This window comes from Monodon monoceros, unplaced genomic scaffold (assembly GCF_005190385.1).
Source record: "Monodon monoceros isolate NGI ecotype Baffin Bay Population unplaced genomic scaffold, NGI_Narwhal_1 Super_Scaffold_9, whole genome shotgun sequence".
In the NCBI taxonomy this organism is placed as follows: Eukaryota; Metazoa; Chordata; class Mammalia; order Artiodactyla; family Monodontidae; genus Monodon; species Monodon monoceros.
The window spans coordinates 43114326-43129609 of NW_021703786.1; the positions used below are offsets into that span (position 1 = coordinate 43114326).

The window sequence follows — 15284 nt, forward strand, 5'->3', positions numbered from 1 at the left end:
GCTTCTTCCAGGTCATGTTGAGTGCCTCTAAATTTTGGAAATAAAGCAATATACTTCCAAATACCCCATGGGTTAAAGAAGGAATCACAGGGAAAATTAAGGAATATTATGAAACGAATGAAAAAAAATATAACACATAAAAGCCTGCATGATGCAGTGAATGGTACAATTAGAGATAAATTTATAGCCTTAAGATAAACATTTCAGAAGAGGTGAAAGGCTGACAATTAATGATCTAAGTAGCCATGTCAAGAAGTTAGGAAAACAAGAATAAACTTACCCCAATCCCAGAGTAAGTAGGAAGAAAGAGATTATAAAGAAAAGAGCAAATTTTAATAATATAAAAAACATATCAAATAGAGATAGCCAATAAAGTCAAACACATAATATTGGTATACTTTTCTTTTCTTTTTCCATTTCTTTTGAAAAGACTAGCACAATTGATAACTCCCTGGTAGGGCTGATAGAAGACAGAAAGAGAAAAACAGAAAAGACACACATGGCCAGAATAAAAAAGAGAACATATGTCAGATAAAACAGATACTTAAAAGATAACAACAGGATACTATAAACAATTTTGTGCCAATAAATTAGAAATTGATGACACTGACATCTTACCACAACTGATACATAAAGAAACAGAAAATGTGAATTGTCTAATATGTATTAAAGAAATTGAATTTATAGGGCTTCCCTGGTGGCGCAGTGGTTGAGGGTCCGCCTGCCGATGCGGGGGACGCGGGTTCGTGCCCCGGTCCAGGAGGATCCCGCATGCCGCGGAGCGGCTGGGCCCGTGAGCCATGGCCGCTGGGCCTGCGCGTCCGGAGCCTGTGGTCTGCGGCGGAAGAGGCCGCAGCAGTGAGAGGCCCGCGTATCGCAAAAAAAAAAAAAAGAAAAGAAAAAAAAAAAGAAATTGAATTTATAATTTAGTCTTTCACAAAGAAAACTTCAGATGGTTTCATCATTAAATTCTTCTGACATTTAAGAAAGGCACAATGCAGTGTTTTAAAAAATCTTCCAGAGAGTAGAAAAAGAGGAAACGTTTCCCAATGCATTTTTTATGAGGACTTCATAAACTCAGAATACAAGAAGAAAGAGAAATTATAGGAAAACCTTATTAATATAGGTGCAAATGTTATATAGAAAAAAACAGTGAATGAAATCCAGAAAATAAAATAAGTTCACCATGTAACAACTAAGTTGGGTTGATTACAGGAATGCAAGGTTGATTTAACATTCAAAAATAATCTATGTCATTTATCCCATTTATCCCATTTCCAGAAAAAATGGAGAAAAAAATGGATATAATTATTTCAACAGATATAGAAAAATCATTTAAGTTTCAACAAATACTCATGATAAAAAAAAAAACTCTTGGTAAACTATAAACAGAAGGAAATTTTCTTAAACTGGTAAAGAGCATCCACAAAAATCTATAGTAAGCATCACACTTAATGGCCAACTATTAAAAGCTTTCCCCTAAAATTAGGAATGCTGCAAAATGCCACTCTCACCACTTCTCTTCCTTGTAGTGGCAGCTGTAGCCAGCACAGTAAGAAAAAGAAATTAGAAGATTTAAGGGTTGGAAAGAAAGAAATTGTTACTATGATTCATTTTTACCAATGACATGATTGTATATATAAGTACAAATGTAATATTGAACAAAGACACAAAAGGATATTTACCATATGATTCCATTTATATAAAGTACCCAAATAGGCCAAAATAACTTATGGTGTTAGAAGTCCAGACAGTAATTAGCTCTGGAAGGAGGAGAAAACAGTGAATGGAAGAAAGAAAAAGGAGGAGTTCCATGGATGCTGGGAATGTTGTACTTCTTGATCTGAGTTGTGGTTACATAGCTGTGATGACTTTGTGACAACCAAGCTCTATGCTTATGGCCTGTGTGCTTTTCTACTTGGATGCTATACTTTAATAAAAGTTTATTTTAGAAAAAGAGAGCAATCTCATTAGGTCCCTTTGGGCCCACCCACACATACATCTCGGCCCTTCTCCTTCCCGGGTCTCCTAGGTACCAGCCCTGTGCGAGGTGCAGACGGCAGGAAGAAGCCCCGCCGGGAATGCTGACTCCGGGACTGGGTTTTACAGTGAGGGGTGCCATCAGCTGATGTGTATAAGCCCTGTTACAGCCGAACACTCAGGCTGACTGACAATTAAGGGCTGAGTCGATGAGAGCACGTCAAGAGCAAACTTTGCACCGTCTTAGACAGTTTTGTGTAGCACTGAGATGGGAACGGTTAATGATTTCTGCTACTCGGGGCACTATCAAATTCTGTCCTGATGCCCGATTTCTGGACAGAGTGCGTGAAGTGCAGAGGAGGTCTGAATGATTGAGCCTTGGATCAAGCTGGATGGAGGAAAACAGTGTGTTCTCCAGGCAGCGCCTGTCTCCCCGGGGACAACACCCTCCCTTATGCTCTTCTGTCAGGCCTTCTTCAGACAAGCAGGGCGGAGGGGGCGGGAGGGGGATGCTGTAGCCAAGCTGTGGCCTTGAAACTCGGCTCTGGAGGAGGAGGGGGAGGAGGGGCGGCGCTGGAGGGAGGCAGGGGCTCCGGTAGGGATGCACTTTCCCCCATCTGGGGCAGGGGGCTGACAGCTGGCAGGCTGCAGGGAGGCCAGGCTGGGACACAGAGCCCGGGGGGTGCCACTCAGGCTGCCTGAGTCCGGAAAAGAAACAGACTTAGCCTCCCATGCCAATATCTCCCCTCCCTGGTTAATCCTTGACTTTGCACGGTTGCCACCAAAACAGGCTGGACTAGAACCCTCCTTCCTGAGGAAGTGCTTGCTACCCCGACGTCCCGGCACAGTAGAGCTGACCCCCCTAGTTTTTTGATATGAGGCTTCTGATTACCAGTTATGCTGAACGTACGCAAGCTACCTGATTTGTCTGTAGCACGGTTTTGTCATTTCTAAATTGGAAATGATCGGTATGTTACCTGAGATGGTTGTTGTGAGGATTCAATTATTAGCTAATAGATGCAGAGGGTGCAGGACTGGCTCAATAAACGCCAGCTTTATTACAGACTGAAGGCGGACTTTTTACAAGGATCCCCTCTGTTCTCAAATTCCCTCCCCCATCTCACTGCTCGCGACCTCTCCTCGTCACTGTTCGCTTCCACCTACTTGCTACTCCACTAACATGGTTTGTACTTTTCTACCTCCACGGCCATTCATGCCATCATCTACCAGCTGGCAACTTCTCCGAGCCTCTGTTAAATCGGGATAATAACGTGTATCCCAGAGGGTTGTTGTGAGTATGAATCTCAGGTCACACAGGTGACAAGGCGCTGTCCAGGCAGGAGCTGGGCTGGCGCTCCGTGTGAGGGAGACCAAAGGCCTCTTTCACCTTTAGTTCTGCCACTATGGGCAGCATGAATTTGATCAAATGGCTCAACTCCTTTTTGCTCATCTGGAAGATGCACATGGGGATGCCCCCAGCTCATCCTGTCGCAGTGAGATTTCAGAGACCGCTTGTGTGATTAAAAAAAAAAAAAAAAAAGAAGTTTTTCTCAATTAATACTCAGTAAATGGGAGGTAAGCGTGGGAATGCACAAACTTTGCCACCATCTAGGTCTGAGGGCCACGGAGCTGTGGGTTTTACAGGCTTGGAGCTGAGTCTTTCTTGCTGCCTTAACTGTCTTATGCTGTTCTCCTCATAGAAAGAACGGGTGAGAAGGACAGAATGGCGTGGTGGAAAGGGGTTCTGGCCAGGGACTTGAAAGACCTAGGTTCTATTCTGGCTCCTTCCCTGGCTGGCTGTGTAGGCTCTGTGGGTGTGTTTCCTCATTTGTAGCTGAGTTAACGCTTGGGAGGCACGTGACCCAGGAGAGCTGTCCTGAGCCAGCTTACAGGAGCTCTCAGAGACTCAACCTGGCTGTGGGGCTGTGGTCCACCCTCCAGGCAAGCTTTTTGGGAGCATCACTCTCGGATCTTTGAACTAATAGTAGGTTTCTGCTTCTTTTGACCATGGAACCTGCAGGCTCTATGGCCTCAGAGTCTGGACCTTTGCTAGTCTGAGGTTCCCCAGAGTCCTACCTGCACAGGTAATGTAATTAACCCCAAACACATGGGATCCCCATGGAGGGTCATGCTTCACTCCCTGATCATGCTGATAGTTCCCTACAGATGTGGCCTCTGCTTGGGATGAAAGGCACTTTCCCACAATAATGGCTCAGAACTACCCTGGAGAGGGGTCTCTCTGAAAAGTGGTTTCTGCAGATTCTCATCCAGGATGGGAGGGCTGTGGACCCATCACAAGAGGATGCGGTACCTGGCCAAGGGGAAGAGGGGGCTGGGTTTGCTGCATTGCCCTCTGGAGGTTTTGGTAGTGAAGGGGCAAGCAACTGGAAGCACCAGGCAGACACAGGCCACCACTATTCAGATGAGCAGCTGGAAGGATCTGAAATGGCTCTGACCTGGAAAATAACCTGGAAGTTTTAGGACTGACGCATCCCAGTGGCTGGCGGATGGTGTCTTCGGAATAGTATGACATGGCTTTAGGAAGCAGAGCTATCCTGCATGGTTTAGGGGATGTTATTTTTCATCCCAAGAATGATGGGTGTACCACCAGGGCCTGCAAAATAGTTTTCTCGCTTCTGTGTCACTTTCTTTTCTAGGCATGTTGGAACCATTAGATGACATTATCTCCAAAATGCTGAACCTTCTCCAGCCCGAAGGAACCAACTCAGAAGTAAATACACTCTGCTTACCAAGAAGTAACTTAATGGGCAAAGAGAATTCTATTATGTTGAATAGACCCTCACGGACCCCACAGCACTCTGTTTACTTGTACATTCATCACTCCATATGAACTGTGCCTTTGCCTGAGAGTTTGGCAAAGAATGGAGGGGACAGGAACATGGCTAAGCCTCCTAGTGTGTCTTGGAGCCGATGGACTCACCTGGAAAATGTTGGCCAAGTCCCTGAGGTTGAAGATGTAATGGAATCTGATTGCTGTGGGGAGGAACGTGGTGGCAATCTTCTGGTGGAAGGTAAGGGCCAGACGGATCAGCTGGGGGATGCATTTCTGCAGTGGTGCCGGGAAGTCCCCAAGCTTCAGGTGCTGAGTCAGGATGGTGCAGTAGATGGAGGACAGGGCATCTGCTCCCGGGAAGGAGAGGGCAAACACGCTGAAGTGACGCTGGATAGGGGAGCAGAGGCACGTGGGGGAGGCCACGAGTTAGACAGCCGTGGTCACAGGACAGAAATCACCTCTTCAGGATATGGATAAGATGGTGAAGAATTCTTAGAAGGGCTTTGAATTCTACATTCTGGCCACATTTCTCACATTAAACCCAAACTTAGGTTGAACCTAAAATGATTAATGGGTTTTGGACTTCTGGTCAAAGACATCAGCATGGCGTAGCAGGAAGGGAATGGAACTTGGACTCTGGGAATCTGAGTCCAAATCTGAATGTGATCCTGAGAATGCACATGACCTTGGGAGGGTCATTCACCTATCTGAAGTTCTCTCAACCTGAAGACCAAGTTGAATTAGATGAACCCTGATTCCTTCTGGCTCAAAAAGCTTCAGAACTCTGGGTCTAGGGGTTTTTCTGTCTCCCTGGAAATGCAAATCAGCATCCTGTATGATTTACCACTTGAAGAGGCTGGACAGGGGAGGGGCCAATTATCACACATAGTCCAGTGACATCAGCCTGGAAGGTGGTGTTTAGGACCCCAGGGTCACAGTTCCTCCTGTACCTGAAGCCGTGGGTTGATGGTGAAGCTGCCTGCAGTGGGGTTCATACAGGAAATGTACTGGACATTCATGACCTCCTTTAGGGACAGTTTGTTTCGATCATACCTGGAACAGTCAGAAACCATGGACGAGAGTTGAGTGAGGGCAGAGGCAAGTAAGTGTGCTGTCAAGGTGAACTGGGATGTGCCTGATCATTCATGTGTTTGGGGGGTAAAAAACAGTCTAGATACATTGGTAGAAACTGAGAAGAGACAAGAGCTTAGGACAAATTCCTAAGGGATACAACATCTATGGAAGTAGCGCCGGAAGAAGAGACCACAAAGATGGTCAAAGAGGTAGGAGGAAATCAAGGGTGTGTAGTATCCAGAAAGCAAAGGAAGCCAGTATTTCCAACAGGACAGAACAGTCAACCACATCAAGTGCTGCAGAGAAGATAAACATGGTGACCCAACAGGGTCTGCTGGATTTCACTATAAAGATACAGTTAGTTGAGCAGGAACAGTTCAGTAAAGAGGAGGAAATAGAGGCCTAATCATAGTGGACAGAGGAGTGAGTGGGAGACGAGGAGGTGGAGACAGAGGGGAGAATCTGGTTATGCAGAGACACAGAGCAGTAATTAGAAAATGATTTTTTAACACTATAGGATAAATGTGTGCAGGTTTAGACACTGATATGAAGGAGTCCATCGGGAGATAGGGGAACTAGTAGGTGAAGTGAGATTTCGAGAGATGGAGAGAGTAGACTCAAGATGCTGGTGGGTGGTTGAGCCTCAGGGAAAATGTAATAAGGGGAGGGAGAAAAAGATGCACAGGGATGGAAGTAAGTTGTATGGGCGTGGAAGCTAGAAATGGAGATGGCAGGAGTGACCATCAGCTGAGGTCGGGTGGGAAGTTAGAGAAGAGAGGAGAAGGCATGAAGTAGGCATTTCGGAGGGTGGAAATGTAAACATATGAAGGCAATACAGTAGAATTTCCAGGAAGTTTCTACTTCCCATTGAAGGTTTGTGACCATGAATCTAAAGTAAAACTATTCAGTAAGTAGACTGATCTTTTCCAGGAGACTTCAGCTGCTTGAATACTGGTGTGGAGATTGTGGATGGTGGTCCATGGCACGCGTCCAACAAAGACCTTAGGAATGACTGAAAGGCAAGTCGGGTGACTGTCGTCATAACTGTAATTCCTCTCTCTGAACTCCCTCTTGGCCCTCCCTGCTCCTTCTCAGCAGCAGTAGATTCAGTGTGAGGTAGGAAGGTGAGCCAGAGTTATCTCAAATCACTGACTTGCTTTTTTCTTTCTGGCAAGTTTAGACCTTTTGCCATTAGAAACTATTCTGTTGCAGGAGATAACATCAGAGCCTGTGAGATGCTCTGAAAAGACAAAGGCTATTAAGACCCGCAAACACACGTGCACTACAAGAATGTTAGCTGTTCTCAGCGAAGGCCCTGCTCACTGCGATAGGACCACAGGGGGAGGGGGGACGAGGGGGAGGGGGGACGGGAGGGAGGGGGACTGGTTAATTCTGCTTTGGGAGCTTGGAGAAGGCAGCTTTAGAGATGAATATTGAGGAAAAAAGTAGACATTTTTCTTTAAATGAGAGCTCAGTACCTTCTCTGACCAGCCTCTTCCGGTGGGTCTCAATTCCCTGTTGGAAGGAAGAGCACTCAGGAAACAGAATCTCATGAGGGGCTCAGTTTGCTGTGGCGATTATCATCTGGCGCTAGAGCTGAGCTGAGGTCTGCAGCTCCAACAACAGAACAGCGATTGGCCTTGGACCTGTTCCCCACCCGGCCGAGTCCCTTTATGTGTGCTCTTACCAGTGGCCATAATCCAGGTGCTGCCTGATGATGGTGTGGGGCTGTGCAGTCCCGTAGGCGTCCACCTCAGGCATGTTCATGTCATCTATGAAATAGATAAGCTTCTTGTTGCCTGTGGGGCCATAATTTCTGCCCGCTTTCTTCTCCAGAGGCTTCTCCAGGACAGCTGAGAAGAGAGCCAATGAGTGAGGGAAGGAGGTTCAAAGCTCAGATGCCAGTTCTAAGACAGTCCAATGTCAAGGACAAGCCATGGTGTAGCGTGCAAACAAGAGCTGCTCCCAGCAGCAGGCAGTTCTACAGGACCAGAGGGAAGGAGGCCGATGACCAGGCAGGAGTGGTGACAGCAGTGCCCAGGCTTTGAACATCTGACTGCGCACTGTGTTAGGGTGTTTTTTGTTTGGCCTCACTGTGCAGCCTGCGGGATCTTAGTTCCCCGACGAAGGAAGGAACCCGTGCCCCCTATGTTGGAAGCATGGAGTCTTAACCACTGGACTGCCAGGGAAGTCCCTCTGTTAGGTTTTTACAGACATTTATGGTCTCACTGAATCCTTACAACAGTGCTACAAGATTAGTACCATCACCCCTTTTACAGGTGACAGAACTGAGACCCAGAAGAATGAATTAACTCTTCTAAGGTAGAGCTAGGATACAGATCCAAACCAGTTAAAACTTCAAAGCCCATGTCCCTTCTATCACACTTGCGGTCCACTTTCTTTGTTTGTAGACTAGAAACAGAAGTCCCAAGGCCCAGTACTCTACCCCCGAGGAAATCTGCAGACAACCAGATCCTGGGTAGACCTGCCCTCTCTACCTAAGACAGCAGGGGAGCAGCCCATCCCAGGGCTGGGAGGAGGCTCCTTCCACCCCTGGGCTATAAGAGAGGAAACACTGGATATTCTGTCAACAGTATTCTCAGAGAGTTCACCTGCTGGGGTTCCCTGAGGGAAAGCAGAAACAAGAGCCCCAGAGAATTTCCCAGAAGCTTCCAGCATCATGAACAGTGCCCCTCTGCCTTCAGGTATCAGATCATCTTCAGTGCCTTTCTGGAAACCAAGTACAGACTCTCTCCTGGAGCTGCTTCTTCAATTACCCAGCCAGAGGGAAGCAATCAAAGAGTACGGTTTTCCAGCCTGACAGGACTTGTTTAGAGCAAATTTAAGTAATAGGCTGGAGATACATGTATTTTTTTCAATAAAGCAATTAAATATTTATGTATTGCAAGAACCAATACTATTACCGCTGGAGGCTCTAAGAACCATCTGATTCCTTTTCTTGAAAAACAAGTTTGTAAACAAGGAGGAGGTGTCAACAGACATATGAAGGTGACAGATAGAAAGACAAGTTCCTTCAGGAAGCTTGAATATTCCAATTTTCTGGTCCTGAGTTAAATTAAGTGTTCCAAATATGAATTAAATTTAAATTAAATTAGCATGCAATTAACATACACTATCAACCAATTAATCACCCAACACCTTCTTCCCCCCCTTAAGATATAACAACTATATATGAGATCTGTCAAAATGAAATATAATTAATGGGCTGTCAAGGACATGCCTTTGAGAACAGTCCTTCTAATAGGAAATTCTCTCCTTAGGAAGACTTGTTTCTCCTCCTCCCAAAGCAATGATATTCAAATCAACTCCTGGAATTAAGCAGACCCTGTAATTTGGGTTGATTACACTTTTTACGCTTCTCAAGGATTGTTGAGGAGAGAAGCACATCAGCTAACAAGAAGTGGGCTTGGAATGCACGGGATTATCTCAAACGGATGATGTCAAGTACTCCAGAGAAAGAGAGGCCTCTCTAGGAAAGGCACACACATGCTGGATCCCTTCCTGGCCGAGCTCTGTCCCAAGTCCCATCTAGAATGGGATGGTAGTGAGTTCTTTTGCTTCCAGGTAGAACTGGAGGAGCAAAAGTGGGTTTACATTTCAGCAAAAATGTTGATGTTGAAGGCACTAAACAAATGAGACATATCAAGAAATGTGACCCTCCCACCAACTTTCCAGGTTCTGCACTGTTGCACACAAGGCCGTACCCAGCCCTGGAGCTCACCTGTGCGTCTTACTGCACTTCTCCATCGGGAACGGCTGGGCGGTCAGCCTGTGGCCACGTGGAGGAGCAGCAGCTGCCCCATGTTTTGATTCACACCATCCCTCCTGCACCGTTTCACCACCATTGTGCATTGAAGAGCTGCTTCATTTTCAAAGTGGGTTCCTGTTTGTTACCTCATTTCACTGTCTCCACTGCTACCATCCTTGTCCGAGGCTCTCACCTGGTGACTGTGACATTCCCCCAAATGGTCTTGCTGCTTTTGCCCTAGATCCTTATGCTATATTCTCAAGAGAGCAGACAGGGGTATTCTTGTAAGATGTAAATCAGACCGTGCCAGTCCCCTGGTTAAAACCCTCGGGGTGGTGTCCCATCTCACTTGGAGCAAAAGCCAGTCTGGTTACTTGGGGAACCACGCATCTCGGTTTTTCTCTGCCACTGCTCCTCTCTTCACTCCCTCTGCTCCAGCCATCCTGCTTCTGACTCACTCGTCACTCACGGCCTCGGGGCCTTTGCTCTGGCTGCTTCCTGTCTGCAGTCCTCTTCTCCCAAATGCCAAAAGTTTGCTCCCTCACTCCCATTGTGCGTTTATTTACTCAAATGCCATCTTCTCAGCAAGCCCTTTCCTGGCACTCAAGCCCAAATTAAAACCTCACCTCCTATTCCCTGCCCCTGCTTCATTTTTCTCCATAACACTTATTACCACTTAATATCCTCAATATCTTTCTTATTCATCTTGTTTATTTATCTCCCTTCCTCCACATTATAAACTCCACAAGGCCAGGAATCTTTCTCTGTTTGGCTCACTGTCATAACCCCAGCACCTAGAATACTATTTAGCACAAAGGAGGGTATTCAAAAAATTATTAAAGAATGAATGAATGAATGACTTTTATTATGATAACAAACTCCATGAATAGACAAAGAAAGACTTATCATCCCCTCTTTGTAACTAAGGAAACAGAGGCTAAGGCAGGCTAAATGCTGTGCTGGAATTAGAACCCAGGGCTGTTGATACTCATTTCAGTGCTTCTTTCATATCACTGGGGAAGAGAGGGCTTGTGAACCACTATGTCCCAACCCTTCTCCAGGGCTTCCTTGACCACTGCAGTCCCATGATTCCTCCAGTCTCTGAGCACCAGAGCTGTGCATTCGTTAACTCACAGAGCATCACTAGGGACCTGGCTTTGTGTGGAGGACTGGATGTGCACCATATCACTGACCCCTCAGAGCATCCCTAGCATGCATTGTCATCACCTTTAAAAACTTCTTTCAACAAATGAGAAAACTGAGCTTTAGGGAAGTAAAAGGACTTTATCCAAGGTCATACAGCTACTGAGGGCAAAGCCAGGATTCTAACCCAGGTCTGTCTGACTATGGCATCTTATGTAACCACCACAGCAAAGTACTTCTTAAACTTTACTACGACCCGGCTTCCACCCTTCAGAAATCCCAGGTTTAGTTAACTCATTGCCTGACCATGTTTTTGACAGAGATCATTAATAATTAACTGTGCCTTACTTTGAACTGACATGATTTGTGTATCTGTGTTTGAACAATTTTCCTTTCATATTATCCAATTTTTCACATTAAGATGTTTCAGTTATATTGTAAGGGCTTTTCAGTTATTCTTTCAAAAAATAACATACTTTGTATGATTATAAAATAATACATATTCATTATATAAAAATTGAAAAGCATAGAAAATCATAAAGATGAAAATGAAAATTGCCCATAATTCTATCACCTATAGCAGTAAGCATTACTTTCAATATTTTGGTGTATTTCATTCTAGTCTATTTGCTCTGTTAGATTTTTTCCTTTACAACATTGGAATTCTACTGTATATTCTGCCTGTATATGTTTTTTTCATTTCTCGTATTTTAAACCTCTTTATATGATAATACCTAACCTCCCAAAACACGATTTTTAATTGCTGCATTATGTTCTATAATTTGGAGGTGCCAAAATTTATGGAATGGTTTCCCTACAGTATGAAACATGTTGTTTTCAATTTCCTTATACTTTGAAACCCCCTCCCCCCATTCCAAGTAGAGTGTCTTGCCCACTAGGTGGTCTTTGATGATTTAATTTTGTGTCATCTCCTTTTTGGAAGATATTCAGGCAAGTGGCGAGAGTTGTCTATCTGTGATAACGTAATGCTCCTTTGAAGTCGAGAGTTTGATCAGATCTTTTTTAAGGTCCTGTCCAACCTTAAACTTTTAATGAATAGGTGATGGAGATTTGTTTTACACAAGGACTCAGACCCCTGAGCTCCTATCTAATTAGCGTAATTACGCACTCAAATATTTGTTGAACTAATACTTCAAATCGCAGTTGGATGGCAGAATTCAGGACAGTGACGAGCATCGTTTTGGCTCACTCGCTTCACACTGCAAATATATGCCCAGTGATGCTGTGACCCAGTTCTTTACCTCTCCTTTTCCCTTTCTAAACTGTCCTGTCTATGGGTCATTGCAAATTCTTTTAGTTTTAAAAATTCCTTATATTTTCAAAATGAATGAGAAAAGGCTTAAGTTATTTCAACAGACATAAAATAGACCAATTAAAATAAAGGCTAAAAAGGGATTCCAAAACAATATAGAAGAAACTTATTTGTACCAGTAATCAGGGATGACGTAGTTACTGTAACCAAATAAAAATGGTCACATTGTTCTTTATGAACTGCCTCCTTGAAAGCTCAGAACTAAATCTGCGTTTAATTACAGTAACCATGTCACCCCAGATCACTGGTATAAACCCATCTCTACTTTTGTATGAAAAAACTTTTCAGGCACTCAATTCTAAAAGGCATATATCGTGGAAACTTACAAAAGGTGTATCATGCTGCAAAATGGGCATGGAGATGTTAAAAAAACCCTGAAAATTATCTTTTATCGTCCTAACTTTCAATCAACACCAAAGGGTGGATCATTAAATGGTAACTCAGCAAAGGGAAAGAAAGCAGTGCAACTGCGTCTGTGGCATTTAGAGCAGCTGGAGGAACGGAGATCTGCCTCTCTCAGCCAAGGTGTCAGTGTTATTAATCTGTGATTTTTTGCAGCTGCTGGTGAATGATCAAGTGAAGTCTGAGAGTTTCAATGACCATGTGAAGGCCCTATTTTATTTATTGTCAAAGGCAGAGACGTCCATGTGCTCCAGATATCAGATGAACGGAAGCAAAGTTGGCATTCTATTATGGAAATTTAGATGCATGACTTACTGTCTTATCAAAGTGGATGGACACTGTAGCTCAGTGAAATAAGACAACCTGGCTATTAACTCACTGTGTGACTTTGAGGGAAGTCCCTTAACACCTCTAAAGCCTCATTTTCTCATCTTGTAAAAATAAAGATCATCAGATCCGTGATGGACACCATTTCCTACTTCCTTCTCCTTAGTTACTTTCCAGCTGGGGCGGCCCCGTGACACAGTTCTGAACAGTAACACACACACATAAGTCAGTGGGGTTCCCGGAGAGCTATCATTTCCTGACATGGGCACTAAATCTTCCCTTTATCTTTTTTTTTTTCCATTTGGAATGCAGATGTGATGGCCGGAGCAGCAGCCACTCTGCTACCCTGAGGTACCATCTAAGAGACGAATAGTTACTATAGCCTCAATATCATTGAACCATTGATTTAGCATTAGCAACTGCCTACCTCAAGACTTCTTGCTGCATGAAAAAAGAGTCTCTGTTTATGTCACTATCATCAGATTTTCTGCGGCTTGCAGTCAAAAGCATTACTGATAATACAGTGGTTTGGCAGAGTATAAACTTCAAATAAAGCAAGTGCTATCCGCACTGGTGAGCAGTGTGAATGCCTTGAAACACAACCCGCATTTGCATTTAAAGGAATTTTGAATCTGAGTTTAGAAAACTACTCAGTGGAGACCCCAGAGCTGGATGCAATAAGAGAGGAGAGATGCAGGGAATATCAAGCAGCTGCCTTCTCTATAAAAGAACATCTGATTTTGAGAAAAATGGCATTCAATGGACTAGCAGGATGAGTGAACTGCAAAACATCCCCCTGGAGACCTCAGTGAGTTGACATGCTGGGATGAAGTTACTGCCCATTTGAAAGCTGGAACATTTTTTCCAAAAACATTATTTTTGTTTTAGCATAGTTTATGTTAAATGCCTTTTTCAAGCAAAAGGGGTTTGCTTGTGTTCCTTTTTGTGTTCCTGGCAGTTGGGGCTTAGAGATTATTGCATAATATTTATAGATTTTTAAATTTGAGAAGGATTTTAATATTGTTAGAATAACAGCTTCCATTTACTGAGCACTTATTGTATGCTAGGAATCATTTTGAGTGTTTTACATATTTTATCTTGCTATTCAGGAATGAAAAGAATGAACTATTGCACCCTCAACAACATGGATAAATCTCAAAATCATGCTGAGTGAAAGGACCCAGACAAAAAGGAGGGCCTATTGTATGATGATTCCATTGTATAATTATATAAAATTGTATAAAATTTTATACATTGTATAAAATTCTAGAAAATGCAAACTAACCTATTGTGACAGAAACAGAACAGTGGTTGCCTTAGGCACAGGACAGGGTGGGGGGGGGTTGGGAGGGAGGGAGGGATTACTAAGGGAGGTGAGGGACTCACGGAGGTGATGGATGTATTCATTATTTCGATTGTAGTGATGGTTTCATGATGGGTAAATATTTCAAAATGTATCAGATTGTATACTTTAATGTGTGCCATGTATTGTATGTCAATTATAACTCAAAAAATGTTTTTTAAAAAGGAAAATGTTGGGGCTTCCCTGGTGGCGCAGTGGTTGAGAGTCCGCCTGCTAATGCAGGGGACGTGGGTTCGTGCCCCGGTCCGGGAAGATCCCACATGCCGCGGAGCGGCTGGGCCCGTGAGCCATGGTTGCTGGGCCTGCACATCGGGAGCCTGTGCTCCGCAACGGGAAAGGCCACAACAGTGAGAGGCCTGCATACCGCAAAAAAAAAAAAAAAAAAAGGAAAATGTTAAAAAATTATCCTGCCTTTTAGTAGGAAAATGGATAAAAGAGCTGTGATTTATTCACACAAGGGAATTCTATGCAGCAGTGAAAAACCAATGAAAACGTTCTGCATGCATTAAAACAGACAGTGATGAAAAAAGCAAGTTACCAAAGAAGTTACAGTATGATGCATATTTAAAATTTAAATACACACAACAACATGGTGTATTTTATGGGTACATATATGTATCAAAAGTGTAAATTTGGAGTAGTGCACATCAACTCTAGTGGTCCTAGTCTGGTTAATGAGGGGCAAGACAGAGGAAGGGATGGGGGTGGTATGTTGGCTGTACTTAAAATGCTAAGATCCATAGCAAAATGACAAAATGTTAACATCTGTGAAATCTGGGTTGTGGGTACATGGGCATCTGTTACACTATTTTCTGTACTTTTCTGCATGCTTGAAATATTTCATAATTTTTAAAAAGTTTAAGTCATTCTCCATCCCACTCTTAGCATCCAGTTCCCCTTGCCAGGGGCAACTGCTGTTTCTTGTGTGTCCTCCTGGAGATATTCTTAGTACATACAAACATAGATGTATGACTGTGTGTGTGTGTGTGTGTGTGTATATATATATATATGCAAATTTTTATCTATCTCTTTTTAAACGAGATATACTTTGGAGCATACTATATACACTGTTCTGTATCTTGCTTTTCTCACTCAATAA

At 43.8% G+C, this 15284-nt stretch overlaps 1 protein-coding gene across 1 annotated transcript in view; it reads right to left on the reverse strand.

Annotated features, from left to right (window-relative positions):
* DNAH9 (dynein axonemal heavy chain 9) overlaps positions 1-15284 on the reverse strand; it is a 301339-nt gene that overhangs the window by 128913 nt on the left and 157142 nt on the right. Inside the window, exons 39-41 of the mRNA XM_029211821.1 lie at positions 7536-7701; positions 5725-5827; positions 4922-5161 (exon numbers count right to left, since the gene is read on the reverse strand). Coding sequence (XP_029067654.1) covers positions 4922-5161; positions 5725-5827; positions 7536-7701 — 509 coding nt within the window. The remainder of the gene's footprint in view (positions 1-4921; positions 5162-5724; positions 5828-7535; positions 7702-15284) is intronic.